The 27,326-nt window shown below is 36.4% G+C and overlaps 2 protein-coding genes and 1 pseudogene across 2 annotated transcripts; all 3 read right to left on the bottom strand.

Moving 5' to 3' along the window:
* On the bottom strand, window positions 1-3,324 carry LOC18774878 (probable LRR receptor-like serine/threonine-protein kinase At3g47570). The gene is made up of 2 exons (XM_020565210.1): window positions 636-3,324; window positions 1-558 (listed from the first exon to the last, which is right to left on the bottom strand). Exons 1-2 carry the CDS (start codon window positions 3,322-3,324, stop codon window positions 209-211), a joined length of 3,039 nt encoding a protein of 1,012 aa, XP_020420799.1. The 3' UTR covers window positions 1-208.
* LOC18774808 (probable LRR receptor-like serine/threonine-protein kinase At3g47570) lies at window positions 22,156-25,210 on the bottom strand. Its single transcript, XM_007207927.2, has 2 exons — window positions 22,618-25,210; window positions 22,156-22,523 (listed from the first exon to the last, which is right to left on the bottom strand). The coding sequence occupies exons 1-2, from the start codon at window positions 25,208-25,210 to the stop codon at window positions 22,156-22,158; spliced, it is 2,961 nt and encodes a 986-aa protein (XP_007207989.2).
* On the bottom strand, window positions 26,581-27,326 carry LOC109949497 (annotated as a pseudogene).

The raw sequence follows: 27,326 nt of genomic DNA, 5'->3' as shown, positions 1-27,326 counted from the left end.
GATTTATTTAGGATAAGAGATTTACACAAGATGCAGTAGTTTGATCACATTTCTAAGGGCTTCAAGCCCAAACACACAAATAAAACGACGTAGTAGTATCACAACTCCCATCTACTGTACCAGCCTAGCAGCAGCAACAAGAATATTTCTCAGGCAGCAACATAAAAAATAATATCCCCATTACACAAACCCGTAGCAGAAAAAGTTCCTATCCAAGAAGAACGTCTCTAATGGAATGCAGCTCAGATGCAGCATCACTGATATTCTTCAGACGGTCCGTTGGAGATTCAGCAGAGCATTCAATTCCAATTCTAAGTATTAAATTCAAGCACACCTCAATCTTTTGAACCCTTCTCTCGTTGGTGCCTCCTTCAAAAAGTGTTGAATCTACAATCTCCATTACTCGATTAGGGAAAGCCATTTTAACAAAAGTATGAAGGTTTAGGTCCCCATTAAACATGTCGTCAGTGGGTCGCTTTCCCGCGAACATCTCTAACAGAAGAATACCAAAGCTGTAGACATCTCCATTTGTTGACACCTCGCTTCCCATACCGTACTCTACCATTCAAACATCATAAGATATTATCAGCACAATTGTTAGTAAAATTTAAAAAGAAAAAAAGGACACCACTTACCTGGAGCAGCATAACCAACCGTTCCTTTTATTCCAATGGAACTTGTGTGATTGTTGGAAACATTAATACCAGCTTCTTGGGAGAGAAATCTTGCGAGTCCAAAGTCAGAAACATGTCCAGTCATCTCGTTGTCCAAAAGAACATTGCTTGGCTTGAGATCACAATGAACTATCGGTGTTTCACAATGATTATGAAGATAATCCAATGCACAAGCAACATCAATGGCAATGTCTAGCCTTTGCTCTAGATTGAGTGCCTCTCTTATCTCTTCAATTTCAGTAGGAGGATGCAGCCACTCCTCTAAGCTTCCTCTGTCCATGTACTTGTAAACCAGAGCCTTGAAGTCATTACCATGAAAGTCAACACTTGAACACGCAGTTATAATCTCGACAAGATTTCGATGCTTGATGTTTCTTAAAGCCTCACATTCGGCCATGAAACTCTTCGATGCTCCATGGCGTAACAAGTTGAACACCTTCACAGCAACAAGTTGATGTTTATCATTATCATCAAGAATTCCTTTGTACACAGACCCAAAACTGCCTGCACCAATCAAATTAGCCGAAGAGAACTCGCCAGTAGCTCTTAGAAGAGTAGCATATGACACTTGCAAAAAATGGTTCGCCAATGTGCTCAACGGAATCTCTTTCCTTTTCCTTCTTGACGAACAGAGGAAGAAATAGGACATCACCATAACTATTACAAGAAGAGCAAATCCGGAAAGTACTAACGGGATTATTAATTTCAAGCTACGAGATGATCCTCCTTTTTGGGACTTGCACTTGGGCAGTTGGAGATCAGCAATTCCCCCGCAGAGCTTGGTGTTGCCGGTAATTGAAATCACACTTGCATTTTTAAAAGCACCTCCTCCAGTTGGTACCGCTCCCCAAAATTCATTGAATGATAGGTCTAGTTTCTTCAAGAAGACAAAGCCCCCTAAGAATTTTGGAATTTCACCCGACAAATTGTTGCGAGAAAGGTCTAATTCTTCTATGCCTTTCAACCCAATCATAGATGAGGGAATAGACCCCTTAAAGAAGTTGTCTTGCAAGTGTAAGACTTCTAAACTCTCACATGAACCAAGGCTACCAGGAAGTTCTCCGGATAACATGTTATTAGAAACGTCCAGTTCACCCAGACTCTTCAACTTTCCAACCTCCATCGGAAGAGAACCCGTAAAGTTGTTCGTCGACAAGTTCAAAAGCAGTGATAAGGACGGGAGGCCGATAACTTGTTGAGGTATTGCGCCACTAAGTTTATTATTAGATAAATCCAATAATATCAACCGCTTGCAATTCCCCAGGCTTGAAGGGATGACGCCCTCAAGATTATTTCCTTGTAAGAAGAGACTGGATAACTTGGTTAAATTTCCGAAAGACGCCGGAATGCTTCCTGATAATGCATTCATAGAAATATCTAATTCCACAAGGCTTGACATCTTCTGAATTTCAGTGGGAATGTTACCCGTCAAGCTATTTCCCCACATTAACAACGACTCCAAGTTGACCAAATTCCCTAATTCTGTTGGGATGCTTCCATGTATTTGGTTTCTGTGAAACCAAAACATTTGAAGATTGGTTGAGAGATTGGATATTGATGCGGGCAACGTCCCACCAAAATTGTTTGCCTCAATATGCAAGTGTTCTAACTCTGTGCCATTGGTCAAGTCTGAGAGAAAACTCAAGTCACCATCTGTCCCGCTTCCAAGACGGTTATAGTGAATGGTGAATAGCCGTAGGTTATGAAGCTTTCGTAAATCTGGCACCTGTCCCGTTAGCTTGTTATACTGAACTTGAATTTCACGTAGATTCGTGGCATTCGATAGTGAGGGTGGCAAGGATCCAAAAATTTGGTTTGCAGCGATGCTAAAGATTTGGAGATCAGGAAGAGTGTTTCCCAAGTCTGATGGAAGACTCCCTCGAATTTGGTTTTCTATAACGTAAAAAGAATAAAGAGCAGAGAGGTTATAGATGGAGGGAGGAATGGTACCAGATAAGTTGTTTGAGCCCAATGACAAAAAGGTTAAGTTTTTCAATTGGCCTAGAGAAGTAGGGATGCTTCCCACCAAGTTATTTTTAAATGCAGCAAGTACCTCAAGAGACGAAAGGTTTCCCAAGGAAGGAGGGATCTCTCCTGTTAAATTATTGACTTGTAAAACAATTCTTTGAAGCTTCGATAAAGAGCCAAATTCAGATGGAATTTTACCCACCAACCCGTTGGAACCGAAATTCATGAAGATGAGGTTGGAGCAATATGATAAGTTGTATGGAATAGGGCCACTAAATGAGTTTCTGTATAGAGATAGTACCCGCAATCTACGCAAATGCCCAATTTCTGGAGGGATTTTATTGCTGAAGCCGTTGTTTTGTAGTTCTAGTTCCCTTAGGAAACTTAGGTTTCCTATGTGTGGGGATAGGGACCCTGCGAGCTTTTGAGATTGAAGGTCCAGCTTTGTGACCCTTTGGCGATGTCGTCGACTGCAGGTGACGCCTTGCCACAGGCAAAAGTGAGTGGATTCATTCCAGGAGCTCGTTACATTATGAGGATCTTGCTTTATTTGAGCTCTGATGGCTAGCAGGGCCAGCCTATCTGTCTCGTTCCCTCCCAGTCCCATTTGCATGGAGCAAACCAACAATACTCCATTGAAAAGTGAGTACATCAAAATCAGTTTCAAAACCGAAACCTCCATTTGGGTTGTGAAATTAGTAATTCCCATTTGAGGGCATGGCAAATATAACTGGTTTATGAGATTGAGTAATGAGCTTATTAACCAAGTCCAAGTCATTACAATCCGTCACGGTTGATTTGCTTCCGAGGTTGACTTTGATGACTTACTGATGGGGCAAAATAGCAACTACATGACAACTTCACTGATTTGCAACGAATTAGTCACATACGTGCATGATGCAGAAAATTGGATTGGAAGCTAGTGGGGCTTCGCCTATTAATTAAGATTGACTAGAGGACATGGGTCAAGTCACAACAAATCAAAAGCTGACTTGTAAAAAGAAAAAATGTTTGAACTGTTTTTTTGTTGACACACGGTAGGATTTTGTAAAACTATCTTTACTATGTGATGTGGTAGTTTAGCTCTTATTATTTATGTGTGCCGAACTTATGATATTTTCTAATTAAATTAAGACAACTAAACTGAACTTTGATTAGGTGATAAATGTCTGGATTATTATTCTCAACAAATTTTCGTAGGTGTGATCTATTACACAAGTCTAATGGATTAGTTTGTTATTGTATATTATTGGCAGGCATTATGAAACAACCCAAGGTTTTAACATAAGAAATGTAATATAATGTAGGTTTTTGTTTTTTGTTTTTTTGGCAGGAACTGAAGAAATATTGCTTAAACATTGTATTTTCACTATTAGAGAAAATTGTCTTTCAGCATTGCTTTCAAAACTCACAAATCCAACGAAATTTCAGAAACTTTGACTGATGATGGGATTAATTATGACATATTGAGCTAAAATGACTAAGGTGAAAAGTCAAACTTTCTAGATAAAGAATTAGTGTCTTCCTTTGTGCGGTCACTAATAAAATGCTATTATTAACCGCAACTTTGGTCATTAAAGGGCTTACAATTTGGTCACCAAAACATGCATTTTGGTCACTGAAAGTTGGTCACGTGCCCACTAGCTCGTTGTTTCTGAAATCGAGATTGATGAGGATGAAGCAATTGGAAACATTTGCAGGAATGAGTAGGGGTTGGTATGGTCCGAATTGGATCGGTTTCACCTCAAAATTACGGCCAAATAAATTACAATATAACGGTTTGGTTCGCTTCGATTTTAACAAAAATCATGAAGGAAACCGAACGAAACCAAACTAATTTAAGATGGTTTGGTTCTGCCAGATTGAGCTTAAGCCCAATTTTCTTTCTTTTTGTATTTTTCAACATTGTTAGACCAATTACTACCAACAAATTAACAATTTGGTCACTACTTAAATTTTCTAGAGTACGAAACCATCCTAAAGCTCCACATGCCACAAAACTTCAAATTTCAATAACTAATTTAGCTCAATTTAAATATCCATATACAGTTATTACCTAATTAGAATATTACACAGGTAAAATATAATATAAATAAATAAATATATACATAAACTATTCAGTTTGGTTTAGACTGGTTTACAAAAGCTGAAAATCAAACCATATACGGTCTGATTTAGGGGGGTGTATTCAATTGAGATTTTAAAAGATTATTTTGGGATAAATAAGTCTTGTGGTATTCAATTAAGACTTTTAAATAATCTAAACAAGTCTTGTGGTATTCCATTAAGACTATTATGATTTTTTAAAGAGTGTCAAAATCTTGTGGTATTCAATCAAGACTTTAAACAAGTAACAAAAAGTCTTATGGTATTCAAAAACTTGTTAATTTCGAAGGATTTTTTCAAATGTGAAATTGTGTGAGACTTTCTAGTGAGATGTATCCCTATCTCAAATCCCATCCTAACCCATGAGACTTTTTTTTCATGTGAGATTGTTTTTTGTGCTCATCCACTTCGCCTTCTCTCAAAGCCAACTTCAACACCCAAAGCTTCACCGCCACTAGCCATCTCTGCAACTCTACCTGCAAACTCACTTCACCTTCTCTGCACATAGCCATGATTCATGTTGTTTATTCATAGGAGGTTTGGGAGAATTTCAAGGGAAGTAACTTTTCGTCTTTTCTTTCCTTTTTCCCCTTTTTTCCTGGGGAATAGTATACATGTACAGTTCAGCCAAAGCATATTGTTACTCTATACATGTCAACTTTCTTTATGCAATTTTTTTTGGAGCTTTGAGATTCAATGAAACTATCCATTAGACGAACAAGACTAAAAATTCACACACAAGATGACCAACGAGAATACTTTTTTTGTTGTTCTTGTTGCCTCGGTCAACATGGATAGAAGAGAAAAAGAAGGTGGTAGGGGATAGAAGAGAAAATACTACCACAAAAAAAAAAAAAAAAAAAAAACATAGGGCAGAAACTCCACTTGTATAGAACCACATGATATCTCATAACAGTAACAGTTCATAAGGTAACACAAGCAAGTTCCTTTTATACTATTTGACTGGAGTTACCAGCTGTGCAGCAGGCCAGGTTAAGATGGTAAAACCAGCAGCCTCCCCTGTTCTGGGTTCACTATATTTGTCGGGCTAGGTATTTAAAAAAGTTTCAAATTTTGGTTTGGGCTATGGCCTTATTTAGTCAGACCCATATATAAATCCTATGATATAAATTCACGTGGTCCTTTCAAATCCTATAAAATCTTATGATATAATCTTTAAAATTCAAAAGTTAAAAATCTTGATTATACAAAATTATCAATAAAATCTTATAAGTCATTACATTCTTATTAAATCTGCTGGATTTTTTTATATTTTTAAATAGTCTTTTAAAATCTCAATTGAATACATTCCCCTTAATTTTTAAACTATTTAACTTATTTTTAGTCAGAACCAAAGTAAATTGATAGTTACAATTTGATTCAATCGGTTTTATTGATTCAGCCCGATTGATGCTCACCCCTAAGAATGAGTCCATTATATTGGTTATTGTCTAGACGTAAACTTGCAATCTACGCAAAATGCAAACAATTATGCTACCTTGTGCTACAAATTAAAACCACAATTCTGTATCACTTTATATGACTGCTGATTCAGACATTCCACGTCCATTCAATTTCTAGATGAATAAATACTAGTCCAACAAGTTATGAACAACCTCGGTTGACTTGCTTTTTCCAATATATACTTCATTTGCTCAGATATTATTATCCTGTATTCGAGGTTCTAAGTTCGATTCTCTCTTCTTCAATATTGCTTGTATCAAAAATATGGTTGCCGCATCTAGTGTTGTTACAATATAATTACACAAATGCTTGAAACTCGAAGGACCAAAACCATTTCAAAACATTAGAAAAAAGTTTATTTGAGGCCACAATCTCTTATGTGATTTCAAATATACCAATGCCACACAATATGTGATTTTTTTTCCTAAAGATGATGGTGGTTGGCAGGGTACCGACTCGTAATTGTCGCCAGTAGTCGACAGTGGCTGCTGGAGGCTGACCGGAAACAATGCCTGCAAAGGAGGGAGGAGCTAGGAATTGTTTGGTTGTACATAAAGTCAAATGTTGGTATTTAAACTAAAATTCTTGTAAATGAATCTCAAAACTCGCAAACAATAGTTTATTAAAATTTAAATAACACAAACTTTTGTCGATGTAACTTTTTCCTTTCCTATATATTATGCATTTGCCACAAGTTTATTGTTATGCATTTCCCACATGGCAACTAGCATTCTCAACCGTTGGTTATAAATCAGCAAGTCTATATCATCGGAATCCGGTGGCTCATATTCACGGGGCAGCTTTTCTCTTTCACTCCGTTAAAACAGTTACTCTCGGTTTGATGAACTAATTGAAAATTACATAGAATTCTAAAATGACGGAATTTATATTTCCATTTCCATCATTTCAATTTATAGCAATTGAAAATATTAGTGTTTGAATTTATGTATGTCGAATTTTGTAAATGACATCATGAAAATTATGAAATGACGTCTATTTTAATGGAAATTAAACTCGGGAATTTGATGCCTCAATTTTCACTATTTTTTCTATGCGTCATTTAATAAATTCCACTCTTAAGTTACCAAACAAGGGAATTATCAATTTCTCCTCTTAAATTTCTAAATTTTAGCTAAATTTCAAGTTATTTTCCCTCATCCAAACAGAAGGTTATTCACCTTTGGGATTTCCTAGTAGACTGCAGCTCAGACACATCGTTTATATTCTTCAAGCGGTCTGTTGGGGATTCAGCAAAACATGCAATTCCAATTCTAAAAATTGATCAAAATATAATTAATAAACCTCTCTCTAAATATATGTCCTGATTTTCAGTTTTATTAGGGCGATCACATATTCAGTGCCCTCAAAAGTTCATTTCAGAAAACAAACTAGGAGTAGGGATGACAATGTTCTCCAATGGTAAAAAATTTGGAACCGGTGGATCTGACCTGAACTGTAATAACCTTAAACTTTAAGTTTATTTTTCATAAATAGTAAAAAATAATATTATGCTATAGAATGAGTGTGGGTATTTTATGAAGTAAATTTGGATTGAAAATGATGGATTTAAGGGTGTTTAAAAGAAAGTTGGACCAAAATGCCCTTACATATTTGGTTAAGGTTTTTAAAAGAATGTTTAGGTAATAAACTAAAAAGTTATGTTTAGTGTTGTTATTTTTGTGAAAGATCATATTATGTTGATTAGTAGTTGTGGGCAATTTGTGAAAGATTGAGTAATGCGCTTAACCAAGTCCCAGTCATTACGATCAGTCACTTGCAAAGAATTAGCCATACATCACGCAGACGCTGTCATTGTATTGGAAGCTGATGGGGGCTTCACTCTCTCAATCGCCCCATGACTTTTCTTTGGTCGGAATCACCCCATGACCTTGTTGGCAAACAATGTGATATTATTTTTATAAAGTTTTTTTTTACGCGTGATAATTCATCCATATAACAAAGTTGGATTCCTCCTACTTATCTGAGTCAAATTAAGATAGTATTCTTCATCGAAGTGGAGACAACTACTTACAACTATACCAAAGATTAGTTGATAAATTTCAGGAATTGTTATTATTATCAGCAATCTTTTCTAGATGTGTTGTATGACACAACCCCAAATTCTATTACTACAGTTTGTCGTGATAACTAGATATATTGAGTTATTACCTAAACGTAAAACGTGCAATCTACGCAAATGCCCAATTTCTGGAGGAATGATGAATTAATTAGTCCAAGATATGGACAACCCCTGTTGACTTGCTTTGAAAATAACAATTACACAAATTAATGCTAGAGAACTCCAAGCACCAAGACCATTTCAGAGGCTACAATCTCTTAAAAAGCATATGGCCGAGAGGTAGGAAGGAAGCTGAGTGGAAACAGCCCCACCAACAATACAGAATTTAACAACTATTCACTCCTATACATTTCCACCAACGTGTGGTGGAAGAAATAAACCTAACCAAAATTCAATAATGTACAAATATTAATTTTGACCGACTTGTTGATGAAGGCCAGTGGTTAAATTTCTTCTGGCATCAATCATACGTTGGTTTGCTTGAATTCAATTCAGTGGATTGTTATTAAACGAAAACAATTGTGTTATACAATTTGTTTTCTTCCCATAAGTCATACATATAACAATTCTACACCATGGACTTTATGAAAATACAAATGCATATTTACAGATTTGATAACATGTGGATATGACATAAGGCTGTAGAAGAAAGATGAAAAGAAAAAAGGTAATGATAAGTATCCTGGGTGAGATCAAAATATAATTAGGGCTCGTTTGTCAAAGTTAGGAAAGATGATAGAGATTTTCTCACACGCATTACCTAAATGCCATGAGAGTTCGAATATGTGGATTCACATTGTTGGGCTGCTGGTTTGCAAAAGCTTACTAGAATGACCGAGTTTCTGGAACAAAGTCTTGCACTTTGGAACAAGTGGACGGGGGAGGAGGGACATGGAACTGTAAGGAAGTTTGACTGGACCGAGAGGAGGACAAGTCTGTCAGTGAAACAGGGCTGCTTTAGAAATGAACATAATAGACAAGGTTAAAAAGCTACATTTTGACCCGAAAAAGAGAGAGGTTAAAAAGCTACATATATTCTCCAAATCAAATGTGACGGTAGCAAGGAATCTCATTAGAACAACTCCATTCATTTACCTTTTGCTATGGCAAGGGGGATTACGGCAGTTACTATTCACGTGAATAGTAGCTGTCTTTGCAAAAGGTTGTGGTGTTTCCACCAATTGCCATGGCAACAACTATTCATATGAGATATGAGAAGAGAAATTTGTATAGAATTTTTGTGTGGAAAGTGAAAAATATAACTAAGTATTTATTTTTTTTTTAAATCTGAATTTTTTGGTTTTTTTTAAAAAAATTTTGTTGCTGACATCAACAAACCCTGGCTTGAACTCAGGCTAAACTCCCCCTCGGGCCAACCCAGGCTCATGGACCCCACCTCCTGCCAGGGCCAGCCTTTGCTGTTGGAAACCCTTTTTTGGCCCAAACCCAAACCCCCTCAAGCCCGAGTTTTGCCAGCACCTCTGGAATGGCTCTTACAGTTAAGTTGGATATGAATTTAAATAAATTTGCAATATTAGCACATGAATTAAAAAGAGTGATGGATTCACAATATTTTTGAGTTTTTCTATTTAAACCCCCATACTTTTCTTTGTTCACCAGAATACTTAAATCATTAAGCTTGTAAAAAGACAAAAAATAACATCCAACTTATTATTGTGTTTACACCCCATACTTTTCTTTGGTTGCTGATTGCTCAAATTAAGAACATAATTCACTGCTATCAACAACAAAAAAACAAAAACCACTGCCTGCAAAGTCCATGCAATCATCGAGCTCTCTCATGACTGCTCTTCATTTGTCATTCATGAAGACATAAAGATACCCACTTGTAATTCTCTCGCCATCCTTAGTAGTTGGTTCAGTATTTCTTCAAGTTTTGGTTACATTTTCCTTTTTTTTTGGGGTTCTTATTATCTGGGTTCTTGGTGATTGTTAATTGTATTTGTGCAAATGGGTTTTTAGAGGTTACATTAAGTATTTATTTTATTTTTTCTTGTTGCATTAGTTTTTGTTTTATTTATGTTCTTAAGGATTCTAGTAATTACTAACTTAGGTGCTTAAATTCATAGTGTTAATTATGCAATTTTTTTTCATTTGGTTCGGGACGACTGAGATAAAAATTAGTGGCTTGAGCTTAGTGTGGCTGTGGAAATTGATGGAACCCTAAGAAAAGAATGAGGAGAGCCGTTTCAGAATAGATGGACCAAGAAAAGATTGAGGTGCCTAAAACTCCTGCTGCACCAAACACCCGGAGAAGGGCTCCGGCTGCTTCTGCTCTACATAATACCACATAGAAAGAGAAAGTGGGGTGTGAGGTTGTTGAGTTTTTTTTAATTATTTTTTCTCATTGGTGTGTATTTATGGGTAGTTTGGGAAGATAGTGGGGTTTACTTAGAAATTGTAAAAATTTGAATTAAATGTTGGGGTGAACTTTAAATATGGGGTGAACAAAGAGAAGTGTGGGATTTAAATAGAAAAACTCATATTTTTTATGTAGTTGGGTTAGACGGTGACCCACTCCTACCAATGTTAATATTTTCTTTACTGCTTATTATATGTAGTATTTTATCATAAAAATGTGAGGTTTTATCATAAAAGACATTAGTGCTATTAGTAGTAGAACTGCTTACTATATGTTTTATTTTATTTTATGAAGTTTTTGACGTGAGACATTACATTTTTCAACAAAAATCTCAATATATCAATATGCCCAACAACATCATATAAGATTCTCTTTCTTCTTTCAAAATAAAAGAAAATTGAAAAAGATTTAAGATGTGAACAACGAATGCTTAACCTAATTAAGATTGAGGTTTCAAATTAGATCAACCCCTGATAAAAGTTTTGGCTGGTAGTAATTAAGGTGGGAGGGGCAAGCTACATGCATAAATAGGGGGAGAGCTTCTCCTTGAATCATAATAATATGGATGGGGGGTACAAAATGATTGAAGGAGCTTCTTCAATTGGCCAGTTATCCAATTTTGGGGCCAAATTATAATTCGGGTGGGTGTGTTAGTTAGAACTTGAATAGTTCCCCATAGATTCAGGAAGTGTTTCCAAGTGAAAAAGAAATGTAAACCAAACAAAATCATGAACATTATAATGCTCAAGTTCGCATGCATATTGTTGGTTGGACAGAGGGACCAAATTTCCCAAATATACCTATTTTGCATAATCACTCTTTATGCCCATATTCAAAACAAATTGTTTGCACCTTTACGCAATCTCCATGAGAAAAAAGCCACAAGTTTCTCAACCAAGCAAGCAAATAGGCATCATATCCAAGACAAGAGAGCCAATTACCTTTTTTTTTAATTAAAAAAATCCTGAATTCTTTTTATTTTGTTATATATAAAACAGCAATATGCAGGTGCAGCTAGCACCATCATTCACTATGTCTGTCCAAATATCACATGGGCCTTTCTTTCCTTTTCTTTTACAAAATGGCCAAAGTTGCTTAGATTCTTCTTTGCAATATAAAACCAACTACCACAACAACCAACTTAACTGCCTCTTATATTATCAAGATTCTTGTTTCCAAAAGCAAGATGGGGAGGTAATAATCAATTAGTTTTAGTGTCTTAATTAATGGGATTTAATTATGTGGGAATCACCTAGCTACTGCATGCATGCAAATTGCACAAGACAATCCGTGGACAAACCGCCACCATTATTTGGACCTTCACCCAGCTATTATTCATTTGAAAGCATTGAAAATAATGAATAAAATTGATTCTTCCCCAACTTTTCCAAGTGGGTCTCAATAAGTTTATACCAAGTAGACACCTAAGTAAAAGGTAAAAATTAACAAGAGAGGCGCCAATAGCCCATCTCCCTCAAAACTTTTTTTAGAAAAAAAGAAAGTGGTAAACATAAGCACGCATAGCTACCTTACTAATAGGATGCTGGTCTAATGGAGCTTGGTTACCCAGTGAGAAGGTTGATAGAAAAAAAATGAACAAGGCTAGGTACGTTGGTAGAATAAGACCCACCATCTGCCTCAAGCTCTAAGACCAAGGTTAACTCGAAAAATTGAAGATGAATCTCACTTCATGTTAAATATGAATTCCAATTTGCATGGTTTGGTCAATTGACAATTCATCGTAAAGTAAATGTTGATTTGTGTGACATAATAGCTGATTTATTATTCAATATGAATCCCAATTTGCATGATTTATTCAATCGGTTACAAAGACATCAAGTCAAGGGCAAAATGGGCATTAGAATGTCCATTAATATAAAAAATCAGTTGACCCATCGGCATGGAAAAATACATGGTTTATAGGAAGAGAAATGAACACTTTAGATCCAGGGGTTATCCTCCGGATCCTATCAGATTTTTGGTTGTTGGTGGAACTATGTTGATCTATTCTTCTTTTAGCATATTTATTGTTTCAAATTTGAACTGACTTTGATTATATCTCATCTTGGTGTTTTTTGAGGTGTTGCGACTTGGTCATGATAGATCCACTTTTCATTGGTACGTTGAGGTATTTCAGTAACTAGGTGGCACTCTCTATGTTATGCCTCGAAAGAAGATTAGCAACAGTTGGTTTTCCTTTTGTCGACGTTTTAGTTTTTATTATTATTTCGGTTTAGTTTGTTCAATAAAGTTCAAAAACTCTTAAGTTTGCTAGGTGTTCTTAGTCTCTTTAAGAGCACTTCCACCAGTTGACTCTTGCCATGGCAAGATTAGCCCTAGGGCAGGCACTATTCACGTGAATAGTGGCTGCCCTAGCCCCCTCCAGTAAAATGTGTTTCCAGCAGTTGGGGCTTGCCATGGCAATTACTATTCATTTTTTTGTTTTTTTCACAATTTTGTTTACTTAAACAATTAATTTGGATAATATTTTCGGATAAGATTTTTGGGTTCCTACGTGTCAATACTATTCATATCGGATAAGATTTTCGGTTTCAAATTTCAGATAAATTTCAGATAAATTTCAAATTTCAGATACATTTCAAAATTCAAATTTCAGATAAATTCAAAATGTCAAATTTCAGATACATTTCGGAATTCAAATTTCAGATAAATTTGAAATTTGAAATTTCATTTGAATTTCAAATTTCAGATAAGATTTTCACCCTCTAAGATTGCGCCGCGTGTCATATCTATCTATGTACATTTTTCTATAAAATCAGAGGTTCAGCTCATACCTCCCACACCAGTTCTTCTCTACATTTCCATTTCTCAAATTTTAGATTTCATTCTCCATTCTCAATGGCAGACATGGAAGAGGTTTTGGAGAGGCAAGAGCGAGAAACTAGAGAAAGAATGCGTAGACGAGCTGCAAGCAAAAGGGCGCAGAGAGAACTAGATGAGCAACTTGGCATAGCAGTTGCTTTGCTGGAGGAAGAAAAGCAGGCTCGCCGTGGTTCACGAGAAGGCCGTCGCCCAAATGTGGACAGACATAGACATTCCCGGGGTAAGAATCTTATGGAAGATTATTTTATCCCACAATCTCTGTACTCTGATGTTCATTTTCGAGGGAGATATAGAATGCAACCCCATTTGTTCAATAAAATCATGCATGATATTTGCAATTATGATGAATATTTTGTTCAAAAGAGAAATTGTGCTGGAAATTTGGGACTTCTTCCAGAGCAGAAATTCACAGCTGTGATACGAATGTTGTCGTATGGGTCATCTGCTGATCAGGTGGATGAGATTGCTCGGATGGGGAAGTCCACTATTTTGGAGAGCTTGGTGCGATTTTGTGATGCAGTGGAAACTCTGTACACCAGAGACTACCTCCGCAAACCTACGCCCAGGGACCTGCAAAGGCTTCTCCAAAAAGCTGAGTCTCGAGGATTCCCTGGCATGATTGGTAGTATTGACTGCATGCACTGGCAGTGGAAAAATTGTCCAACTGCTTGGCAAGGGGACTACGGAAATAGAAAAGGGCAGAAAAGTATCATCCTGGAAGCAGTTGCTGGTTTTGATACATGGGTTTGGCACGCCTTCTTCGGAGTTGCCGGATCTCAAAACGATTTGAATGTCCTAGGTCAATCCCCGGTGTTCAATGATGTTTTGAGAGGTGAAGCCCCAAATATCACATATGAAATTAACAATACCATCTACCAGACCGGGTATTATCTAGCTGATGGCATATACCCGAGGTGGACAACATTTGTGAAAACAATTCCACATCCCCGATCCCATAAGGAAAAATTTTTTGCTTGCTATCAAGAGGGGTACAGAAAAGATGTTGAGAGGTGCTTTGGTATCCTTCAAGCTCGGTGGGCTATTATCAGGGGCGCGGCACGTCTATTTGACGAGGAGGTGCTTAGGAGTATAATGATGACTTGTATCATCCTCCATAACATGATTGTGGAAGATGAATATGATTACGATGCTGATGACGTGTATGAACCAAATCCCATGGACACGGCCCTAACACGAATTTATGAAAAACCAGTGGGGCCAAATGGAGAAGCAGTGCAGCATGAACCGTTGGTTAGAGACGGTAGTTTCATGCCTCGTATGATTGATCGCTACACGGAGATGCAATCGTCGTATATTCATGAACACCGTCAAGTTGACTTGATGGAGCATTTATGGGCGGTGAAAGGCAATGAAGGAAATGAAGGTGAATAAAGTGAAGTGAAGAAGTTGTTTTTATTTTATTATGTTTATGTTTTATGCTTTGGTTGTGGGTTGTTTATTTTTTATGCTTTGGTTGTGGGTTGTTTATGTTTTATGCTTTGGTTGTGGGTTGTTTATTTTTTATGCTTTGGTTGTGGTTTGTTTTTTATGTATGGAATGTTTTGAATAAAAAGGATTTTTGTTGAATATTTTCTTTATTGACTAAAAGAAAAGCAATACAACTAATAATAAAATAAAATACATGAATTAAACAAAACAAAAAATACAATGAAATGAAAGGTACATGAATTAAAGAAAACAAAAAATACAATGAAATCAAAGGTACATGAATTAAAGAAAACAAAAAATACAATGAAATCAAAGCCAAGTAAACTAAGACATGAAAGGCAAACAAACTAGTTTAATGGTTTCCATCATTTAACCAATCCGTGTTGCTAGGTCCATCGTCACGAAAAAGTCTTCGTCTCATAATATCCCTTCGTTCTAGCTTCCAATATTGTTTTGTTTCAGGGGACATATGGCTTGTATCCATGGCCATGGTTTCCCGATCTTTTTTTTCAATGTTTTGTTCGCGTACATACTCCCTTTCTTTGCGCACATACTCCCTTTCTTTTGCATATTCTACTTGAATAGCCATATCATGCTCTTGTTGTTTCAAGTCCATTTCAATTCTCATGGCTTGGTGCTTTGAAAGTTCCTCCAAAAATTGAGATGCATTCTTGCTAGAATTACTCCCTCTCTTCGCCTTCGCCGCCTTCCTCCCAATAGGCCTTGGCTCATTTTCAATTGGTGAGTCTAGATTCATCGGGGAATCCATAGGTGAATCCGATGCCGGAGTCTCACGAAGTGGAGTCTCGTTCAAGACTACCGTCGGACCGGTTGGAATAATTTGGAATCTCTTACAAGTCTTCACCACCTCCCAACAATGGGTATGGATGAAACTTTTTTTCCCTTGGCCAGTAGCACCAAACCACATTTGTGCTTGTATAATCTATAAAAAAAAATGAAATGGAAATGCAAGAGAATTTTTAAAATATTGGCAATGCAACATGTAAAAAAAAAACTAATGGAAATTAAAGAATTAATAAAAAAATGCAACATGTATTAAAAAAAAAAAGAGACATATTAACAAAATATATAAATTGCAAGAAACATTTAAATAAAAATTAATATGACATAGAAATTAATAGAAGAAAAATGACAAATAATTTACCTCATTGCTAAGATTTTCTCCGCTTCGTTGGTTGTCAATTGCTTTTGCTAAAGCATTTCTCCATTTCCCCAACTCTTTATTAAGAACTTTCCACCTACTGGATAATGCCATTTCCGTACGTGTAGAACCAATTGCCCTTTCACAAAATGCTTGATGAATTTTTTTCCACATATAAGAAAATTTAATCTCATTGCCCGTTACTGGACAATGACTAATTTGGACCCAAGCCTCACACAAGCTAACATCTTCCATCATGCTCCATGCCCCTCCATTTTCATTAGAAGAACCCATAATATGCTAGAAAAAAATTACAACTTGAAAGTGAAAAAATATTGAATAGAAAGTGAATAAATTTTGAGGAGAAAGTTAACAATAGTAGAAGGAGAAGAAAATATATGAGGATTTGGTGTTAAAAGTGAAGAGTATTGGTTGGTATTTATACACAAAAAATTCTGTAATTTTTGTGTATTTTTTTAAAAAAAATTCGATTTTTTTTCAATTTTTTTTGGCAGAAAAATTGGCTGCCGTTGGATTGAAGAAAAAATTCCAATCGGAGCGACCAGAGGCCGCCACGTGTCAAAGAGCCGTTGGCGGCACTGTAGCGCTGATGTGAAATTTTTTTTAACGTTGGCGCGTGCAATGCACGCGCCAACGGTAAAAAAAAATTCGAAATTTCAGGGCTGACGCCATGCTGGCATCAGCTATTTTGTCCTGGACTTCGGGCGCGACTTCGGGCCGATTTCGCCTTCGGGCCTGCCCGTTTTGCTGGGGCCCACGCTCGCCCGGGCTGGACTTTTGCTGCTAGAATCGATTTTTTGCCCAAACCCCCCCCAGCCCGAGTGTTTCCAGCCCTGCTGGAAATGCTCTAAGGGTATGTTTGGTGCATCATATTAAACTCTAGATATGAGTAAATAGTCTATGTCAGTTGTTTGGTGTCAACTTGTATTATTTAATTACCGGACTATATTAAACGGATTAGGTTTTTAATACTCTCCTTGTCTGACTAACTAATACAACCCACACACCCCGAGTTTTAATATTCTCTAAAAAAAAAAGATAATACATGCTTAATTATAAGATTAGTAAAAAAAAAAAAAAAAAAAAAACAAGCTCCACATTTTTTCTTTGCTATCTTCTCATACCTCTCTCTCTCTCTCTCTCTCATGGGTTGATCAGCAGCTAATGACTACTCCGACGAACCTCTAACCCCAGCAGGTCGGCTCTTCCTCCAGCCCCTAATTAACGAAATAATTCATTGTGCCATAGATATAGACTCAATCAAGCCCCCTCATCTCCAACCACTGATTCTCACAATTTTGGTTCCTTTTTAGTTTTGATTGATGTCCATCTTAGTTTCAAGTATGCGTTGTTCAGTGTTAAAGAAATTCATATATTTGGATATTCGATTGTGTAAGAAATTATTTGCTATACACATTGACAGATTTTTGATACATTTGGTGGACGGTGGGTATGGGCGTGGAGGTGGGGGTTGCCCATGTTCCAGATTGGGGGTTGGGTGTGTTGAGAAGATTTGGGGATGGACTACGATTGAAACAAATCAAAAGGTGCTCTTGAAGCAAAAGACCTTATAGTAGAATTTGGTGAATTTGATAATAGAGGTTCAAAATTTGGATTTCTGTTCTTGGGTTGAATTATTGATAACAGAGAAACATTAATTTCCATGGTTCTTGGTTGTGGTTCAATGCTCCCAGTTGACAGGATAGGCCCGCCCAAGCGAAACATAATTTTGTACATCCTTGATGATGGAATGGCATTGAAGATCCAGTTGATGATATAGAATCACACTGTGGTTTCATTTTTATTTCTTTGGGTAAATCAAGCATTGTACGTAGCAGGTATAGGATGTCAATACACCTCGATTAAATTAAACTAAGTGACTTTTTCTTTTTTATTTATGGAGTTCAATCCACTATTATCCGACGGAGTACCAAACATAATATAACTTAGTCAGACTATTTATCGGAGTAGAACCAAACGCCTTATAATATTATGGATAAACAGTCAATACTCTCCGGAACAAATTAATACTATCCAACTAAAATTAGTAAGTACAATCCAATATACCAAACGAGCCCTAAGAGAGTAATGCCGGTTAACAGCTAGTTTTTGTCTTTAATGTCTCAGGACTATATTTAGGAAAATTATGGTGGTTGAAAGGGGTTTTAGAAAAGTTATGTTCTAGTGTGATTCTCTCTAAATCATTTCAACTTTTTGGCTAGCCCAAGTCGCTAGGGAAGTTTTATTCAAGGTTGCCATATTGTTATTGGGATGATTTCCTTTATAGTATGTGTCCTTTGTACTCTTTATTCTTATTAATCTAATAAAATTTTATCACCTTTTTATATTAAAAAAACCATGTGATTTTCCCAATGAATGCTTTAGGTTTAGGATTTCAATTTTATTTGCTTTGGTAAAAAGATAGTTGAGAGAAAATCAATTATGAAATAGGCAATAACTACTATAGTGGCACATTGGGTTAGCTCGTGTGATGTGAGCATGCAATTATCTTTGTATCGGGCCCTTTGTAAATAATGAATCATCTTGCTTTATAATGGGCCATGGGCTTGGGAAATGGGCGTCACTAGACAGCATATTTAGACCTATCCAACAACAGCCTAATGGGGTCAAGTGTCTCAGATTATTGAAGATAAGAGACGAGATGTAGTTGTTTGATAGCTTTAATCGCATTTCTAGGGATGCGGCCTGCAGGCCCAAAACACACCAACAAAACGACGTAGTAGCATTGACATCACTCTCATAAGGCTAAAAACATTCCCACGAAAAAATTATTAAAATTACCATTCTAATTCATTTCATTTCATTCTAAATCTCAAGATATATCCTACTTAAACTATGGACTAAAATTGTAATAAAATTAATATCCGTTACCAAAGCACTCTATTTACCGTGGTATTACTCACTGATGCCTATTAATAGACATCATATATTCTCCGTTGCCCTTATATATTTATGACATTAGTTATGTCCTAAACACCAATGCTAAAAGTGCCTTTTGTGTGCCAAAAACACATTGAACCTGATGCCTAAACCTGCAACGACATCGGTAATTTTAATAGTTATGATTCTAAATATGGTTTATAGCATCAGAATTCTCTACTATACTGATTCTTTTTCTGACTTACAACATCACAGAAAACAATAGTGCTGATACTACTTCTAGTTATAGGCATCAGTTGTCTTATAAGTGTTATTGTTTTAAAATTTTAACTTTAGTTGTTTGTGCAAAATTGAGGTTGTTATAAACAATATAGATATCACACTTCACTTGGTTACTCTCTTAAAATATCAATCCAAATCATGTTCTGTTGCCCATTGTACATCAACAAACATATATAAATTTAAACATATCCATACTTGAAATATATATTCTATAAATCACAATTTTTCCTACCCCACATATGATCCGTACTTATCTATAAGCAAAATACTAGCCAAAAAAAAAAAAGACATGTAAAATGAAAGGAGAATGCTTAGTTCAAACAAAAAGCCACTCTAGGACATGACTTGCCAATTCTTCTCGAACCTCGTTCAATTGTGTTTACGTGTATGTGCCCTTCTGTTTAAGTCTATACTAAAATAAACAAAAAAATAGCATGTAAAATGGAAACACAAACAATAAGAATATAATATATATATATATATATATATATAGGTTCGGTTAGGCCAATTTAGGCATAAAATAGAACATGCTTACAAATTAACTAAACATGCTAAACAAACATATCAATATTTCATCAAATAATCCAGAAACAGAACTTGTTGCTAACAAACATCAAAATTTTCATCAAAATAATCCAAATTTCCAGCACATCAAACATTCAAACTCATCCAAATTTCCAGCACAACAAATTTCAACATATAATCCCACATTTCCATAGAAATAAAAATAAACTTCGATACTCAATTGATTAATACAAATTAAACCAGGATTTTCTAGAACTTAAAAAAATAACAAAAAACAATAAGCATCATTTGCCACCATCCCCTATTGATGTGCCCCTCTTCTGCTGTTAATCAATCATTTACAACCCCTGTTTTTGGCATGAGAGATATGAAGCTTGTACATGTGTTTATCTATATGTTATTGGGTGGTAGACGGGGATTTTTCCTCTTTAATGTTTCTTGCAAGGGGATCTAGCTCTTGCTGGCTTTGTTGTGCAGTTGGCTGATGTTCTTTCTCCTCCTTTGCAGAGGTTTTAACTATGTTGACATAAAGTTGAAAAATGACAAGCTTTAATTATTATGATAGAATTAAGTTAAAAAAGCAAACATGACAAACAACAATTTAGATACATCAACCATTCTATTAATTTGATGGATAAAAGTATAAGCTCAATTTATTGAATCAATTGAAAATAAACTGAAAACAATTGTGACAATTTATTAAATACGTATAAGAGAATTAAGCCAAAACACTTGAGATTTAATAGAATCAAATCAAGGGGTGTTGATTCTATTGCTATAAACTTGGTACATGGCAGGTAAAAACATAAATATAAATATCATATTAAACATGCCTATGGTACATGCCTTACTTATTGACCTTTAACAAAACAAAATTTAAAACTCATTCACCTAGCCCAAAACAAAAATAGGTCATTTACCATAAGCTTACTATTAAAGTTTTTTTTTTTTTAACACTATGTATTAATTTTTCTAAATGATTTTCACCTCAACATTTGTGACAGATTTTTATTGAACTATAGACTGCAAAGATTAAATAATACCCCTAATGTGAGAATACAAGGTAAACACTCCAATTAAGCATAATGAGAAACAATAACAAGAAATTGTCTAGGGCAGATCAATAAGACTAGTTAAAATATATGCTTGATTTATTTATCCCATTTACTAAAGACCGAGATTTCCTACCAAAATTTTGGCAGAGTCTCCCCTGTAAATATAACATTTCCCAAAATTTCAACCTGCATAAAATGCATTTAATATAACCAACCAGCATTATGCACAAGATAATTTCATGCAGTTTACAAAATCGGCTTCCGGCCTTCGCATAATTCGAAACCAAACTACGTAGGGGTGGGCATAAAAACCGGTAAACCGAACAAACCCCCATTTGACGTTCCAGCGAGCTTTTACAGCCATGGCAGCTTGTGGATCCCTGCAAATCGGGCTAGCCTAAAGGCAAGAATAGTTTGGGTGTTGCTAGCTTTTGCTGATGTCAGCAACGAAAAAATACTAAAAAAATCTGAAAAAATACTAAAAATTTAAGAATTTTTTTAAATAAACACTTAGTCATAGTCTTCACTTCTCACACCAAAATTCTATATAAATTCATCTCATCACATCTCATGTGAATAGTGGTTGTCACGGCAATAAGTGGAAACACCACAAACCTTTTGCAAGGGCTGTTACTATTCACATAACTATAGTAACAACACTTGCCTTCACTTGTCATTTGTCATGGCAAATGGGTAAAAGTGCTCTAAGTTCAAGCATGACGAACTAATTTATATCATTATATGCATGACGTGACGAAGGAATCTGAATAACATTATTTTCTTGTTCTCAGAGAGTTTCTTTATTTCCAACGACTGTTTTATTTCATTATTTTTCAGGAGAGCGAAGAAATCTTTCAACAAGACATGTGAAACAAAACATGGAATATGACAATCATATGCTCGAATGATAATATGACTTTTTTACATGGAAAATGCTAGGGAGACCAACTTTAGATACCAACTTGTGTACCATCTCTCTAATAGAGCGTGAGACCCATTGTATTGGTGGGCTCCACCTCTATTAGAAAGATGGTACACAAGTTGGAATCTAAAGTTGGTCTCCTTAGCATGACCCTTTTTACATTACCTCACACGTCAGTTGATGAACAGTCGAGTCAGATTTAGAAGAAATAATTGTGTAATGAGTTTATTTATTCATTTTATTTATTTTTATACCGAAAGAGTTCAATTACAAACAAAAATCACGGGGCCTCGCAGGCCCAAAAAGATCAAAATAGTTCCTAGCCCATAAGAATGTTCCTAACAAAATACATATCAAACACAACATCACTAATATTCTTGAGGCGATCTGTTGGGGATTCGGCAGAACACTCAATTCCAATTCTGAATATCGAACTCAAGCACACTTCGAATTTTTGGACTCTCACCCTATATTGATCGGGAGTCTCGTTAGTGCCTTCTTGAAAAAATGATGACTCTGCAATCTCTCCAACTCGGTCCGGGAAGCTCATCTTCACGAAATTATGAAGGTTCAAGTCTCCACTAAACATGTTGTCCGTTGGTCTCTTCCCTGTAAACATCTCTAAAACGAGAATGCCGAAGCTATATACATCTCCATTTATTGACACCTCGCTTCCCATGCCATACTCTGCAGCTCAAACATCATGAAATATTAATTAATGTCACAACATTTGTAAATGAAATAATTAATGAAGAACTTAGGATGGGATGGAGATATTAACCTGGAGCAGCGTAACCAACCGTTCCTCTTATTCCAATGGAACTTATCTGATTTTCTGAAATATCATTGTTGGATATTTGTGAGAGAATTCTTGCTAGTCCAAAGTCAGAAACATGTCCAATCAACTCGTTGTCCAAAAGAACATTGCTTGGCTTGAGATCACAATGAACTATTGGCGTTTCGCAATGATTATGGAGATAATCCAATGCACATGCAACATGAATAACGATGTCTAGCCTCTGAAGAAGATTCAAATTCTTGGGTGCATGATCTCTTACCTCTTCTCCAGTAGTTGGATGCAACCACTCCTCTAAACTCCCATTGTCCATGAACTGATAAACCAGTGCCTTAAAATCATTACCATGAAAATCAACACTTGAGCAAGCGGTTATAATCTTCACGAGATTTCGATGCCTGATATTTCTCAATGACTCACATTCGGCTATGAAACTTTTAAATGCTCCACGGCGTGACAGGTTAAACACTTTCACGGCAACAAGTTGATCAGCTATATCATCATACGCAAGAACCCCTTTATATACAGACCCAAAGCTACCCCTACCAATCAAATTAGTTGAGGAGAACCCGTCAGTAGCTTTCGAGAGAGTATTATATGACACTTGCAAAATAGATTTCGCCAAAGTGGTCAACGAAATTTCTTTCGTTTTCTTTCTTGACGAACAAAGAAAGAAATAGGATAGCACCATAGCTATGCCTAGAAGAGCAAGTCCAGAAACTAAAGGAATTATTAATTTCAAGCTACGAGATGATCCTCCTCTCTTGGACTTGCATTTAGGCAGCTGGAGTTTACCAATACCGCCGCAGAGCCTAGTGTTGCCAACAATTGAAGTTGCACTTGCATTTCCGAAAACACCACCAATTGGTACCGACCCCCAAAAGCCATTGAATGACAGGTTCAGATTTTTCAGCGAGAAAAAGTCTTCTAAGAATTTTGGAATTTCACCTGACAAATTATTGCGAGAAAGGTCTAGATCTTGAATACCTCTCAACGAAGTCATAGACGATGGAATGGACCCATTGAAGAAGTTGCCTTGCAAGTGTAGGACTCCTAAACTCACACAACTACCAAGGCTATTTGGAAGTTCTCCAGATAACCTGTTACCAGAAATGTCCAATCTACTTAGAGTCCCCAAATTCCCTACCTCCGTGGGAAGGGAACCTGTAAAGTAGTTATTAGACAAATCCAAATAAATTGATAAGGAGCGGAGGCCAAAAACCTTTTCAGGAATTGTGCCATTAAGGTTGTTGTAAGAAAGATCCAATAGTTGCAGCCCATGGCATTCCCCTAGGCTTGAAGGGATGAAGCCCTGAAGATAATTTCCTTCCAAGTAGAGTCTGCTTAACTTGGTTAAATCTCCTAGAGAGGACGGAATGCTTCCTGATAATTTGTTCATAGATATATCAAATTCCACAAGATTTGCAAGCTTCCCAATGTCAGTGGGGATGTTACCTGTGAGGCTATTTTCGTACATCGCTAAAGCTTCCATGCTGATCAGATTCCCTAAGCCTGCTGGGATGCTTCCATCTATTCGGTTCTTTTGAACCAAGAAAAATTCAAGCTTGGTTGAGAGATTGGATATTGATGTGGGCAAAGACCCTCCAAAATTGTTGTTGGTCATAACCAACTTTCTTAGCTCTCTGGCATTTGTCAAGTCTGAGAGAAAACTCAGATCACCATCTCTGCCGCTTCCAAGACGATTACCTTGAATGTTGAAATCTTTGAGGTTATGAAGCTTCCGTAAATCCGGTACCTGTCCAGTTAGCTTGTTGTAGCCAAATTGAAACATCCACAAACTCGTGGCATTGGATATTGAGAGAGGAATGGATCCAGTAAATTGGTTTTCGGCAATGCTAAAAGCTTCAAGATTGGGAAGGTATTTGCCACAGTATGAAGGAACACTCCCTTCAATTTGGTTGAACTGCATCATTAAAGTCTGGAGACTAGAGATGTTGCATAGTGAGGGAGGGAAAGTACCAGACAAGTAATTTACGCCCAATGTCAAAAATGTTAATTTTTTCAATTGGCCAAGGGAACTAGGAATGCTTCCCGTAAAATTATTATCAGAAGCAGCAAATACCTCGAGAGATGAAAGGTTCCCTAAGGAAGGAGGGATCTCTCCCGTTAAATTATTGTGTTGAAAAACAAGGATGTAAAGCTTTGGAAAGGAGCCAATTTCTGAAGGAATGTTACCCACCAGCTTGTTATAGCCAAGATTCACATACTCAAGGTTGAAGCAATGTGATATGTTGGATGGTATAGGGCCACTAAATGAGTTGTTGTGTAGACGCAATACCTGCAATCGATGCAAATGCCCAATTCCTGGAGGGATTTCATGGCTCAAGCTGTTGTTGTCGAGGTTTAGGATCCTCAGGAAGCTCAGATTTCCTACGTGGGGAGACAAGGAACCCACCAAATTTTGGCTCGGTAGATCCAGCATTGTGACCCTTTGGTGATGCCTTCGGCTGCAAGTAACTCCATGCCAGATGCAAAAGTTCGTGGATTCATTCCAAGAGCTCATGGCCCCGTAAGGATCCTCCTTTATTTGAGCTTTGAAGGCCAGCAATGCATGCATGTCCGTGTCATTGGAGCTGACACAACAAACAAGTATTATTGCATTAAAAATGCATAAGCTTGTTAAGGTAAATCTCACAACCAAAATCCCCATTATGATGAAGGGGATGGGTTGTGGTCTGTGGAGAGAGAGAGAGAGAGAGAGATGGGTTAGTGTATGGGAGAATTGGTACGTTGAGTTTGAGTTCAAGCATGACAAACTGATTTATATGCATGGCAACTTGGCAAAGGAATGTGGACAACTTTATTTTCTTGTTCTTGAAAATAAAATTACTATTAATTAATTGGTTGTGATGTAAGGTTAGATAAAATATCAAATAAAGCTGGCATTTGGCAATTGGCTTTGACTTTACATTTTTATGTATTATATTGTAATATAGATTCCATGCTTATTGACAGGAGAGTGAATTCGAAGAAAGATTTCAACAAGACACATGAAAACAAAACTTTTATATTATTGCAGAAATTATTACACTGTTTTTAATTCTCAGTTTGAACGAAATTAGAGTTGACCGAAAAAAAAAGAAAAAAAAAAGAGCAACGGTACCTAGTTAGTAGCTCACAATAGTTGACTTTTATTATTATTTAAGAAATATAACAATTACGGAATTATGATAATATGATTTTTTTTTTTTTCCAGTACCTCGCACGTCAACCGATTGACAGTCAGACTCAGATCAGATCTAGAAGAAGAAAGGCCATAATTGAAGAAGTTTTTTTGTTTTTTAATTGAAAATCGGAGTTTCAGATCAAGATTGGTTCATGCTCATCTGAATTCTTTTTGGTACACAAGAATGTCCTATACAGAAAAGAAATGAATCATGTATGTCATCAATCCCTTGCATGTGTACATGTATGTCAACTGCCATAAATAAGTACCATTTCCCCCGGGACGGGTCAGCATTTGACGATGAGTAAGTACCGTCTCTCCCGTCGCTTGAGCACGTCAACTTCAGCTGATTTCCTAACTGGTACGACTGCAAGAATGGTGCAACAAATACAGAACAATGTATCAGTATAGAACCAATATGAGTAATTTTCTCTCTATCTCCCTGATTTTCATATCACTTACTAATTTTAGGCGATCTCTAATCAGAAAACAATTTAAAACCCCATCAGGGAATGAAAAGAGCAAAAAGTCACTTATAGGAATGCAGTTTGGCTAATCATAATTTTCATAAAACGGACACAGTACTGAGAATATTTTGAGTTCATTTCTAGAATTAATAAGTTTCAAGAAGGGAAATAAAATATGAAACAGAAAAAGGAACAAAAAAGAAGTATACAAAGCCTTTACTTGAACGCAATTCAGATATAACATCACACTTTATGTGTAAATTGAACATATATATAGTTAGCAGACAAAGCCATTATTACTTAAGACTAGCAAAAGTTCCTATCTAAGAAGTATTTCCTTAATGGAATGCAATTCAGATTCAACTTCACTGATATATTTTCAGTCTCTTGGGGATTCAGCAGAACACTCTACTCCAATTATAAATATCAAACTGAAGAACTCCGAGATCTTTTGAGCTCTTGCGCTGTATTGATTGGGAAGATTGCTGGTGCTAGCGTTATCATTGCCTACTCGAAGGAATACTGAATCTGCAACCTATGTAACTCGCTCAGGGATTGACATTTGCACGAAATTACGAAGGTTCAAACCGCCTCTAAACATTTCGTCAGTGGTTCTCTTCCCTGTAAACATCTCCAACAAGAGAATGCCAAAGCTGTACACATCCCCATAGGTTGAAACCTCACTTCCCATACCATACTCTACGATAAAAGCATCACAAATTATCAATATAAATGGAAATCGAAAAGCTCTGTTTAGGTTATGTAAGACTAAAAAAGAAGAAAGGATGTTTACCTGGAGCAACATAACCAAAGGAACCTCTTATTCCAATGGAATTTGTTTGATTTGATTAAGAATTACTAGTCATTTCTGGCACAAATCTTGCTAGTCCAAAGTCAGAAACGTGTCCAACCAACTCGTTGTTCAAAAGAACATTGCTTGGTTTGAGATCACAATGAACTCTGGGTGTTCCACAATGATTATGAAGATAATCCAGTGCACAAGCAACACCAATGGCAATATCTACCCTTTGAAGAGGGGA

The sequence above is a fragment of the Prunus persica genome, chromosome G6, assembly GCF_000346465.2.
Source record: "Prunus persica cultivar Lovell chromosome G6, Prunus_persica_NCBIv2, whole genome shotgun sequence".
Classification (NCBI taxonomy): domain Eukaryota; kingdom Viridiplantae; phylum Streptophyta; class Magnoliopsida; order Rosales; family Rosaceae; genus Prunus; species Prunus persica.
The sequence above is the reverse complement of the archived record's forward strand: the minus strand, read 5'-3'. Positions and strand labels throughout refer to the sequence as shown.

Excerpts from the sequence above, each read along its gene's own strand:
- LOC18774878 (XM_020565210.1), bottom strand. The coding sequence starts at position 3,324 with ATGGAGGTTTCGGTTTTGAAACTGATTTTGATGTACTCACTTTTCAAT. Across the intron at positions 559-635 it reads GGTTGGTTATGCTGCTCCAG|AGTACGGTATGGGAAGCGAG; the intron begins GTAAGTGGTGTC and ends TTTGAATGGTAG.
- LOC18774808 (XM_007207927.2), bottom strand. The coding sequence starts at position 25,210 with ATGCATGCATTGCTGGCCTTCAAAGCTCAAATAAAGGAGGATCCTTAC. Across the intron at positions 22,524-22,617 it reads GGTTGGTTACGCTGCTCCAG|AGTATGGCATGGGAAGCGAG; the intron begins GTTAATATCTCC and ends TTTGAGCTGCAG.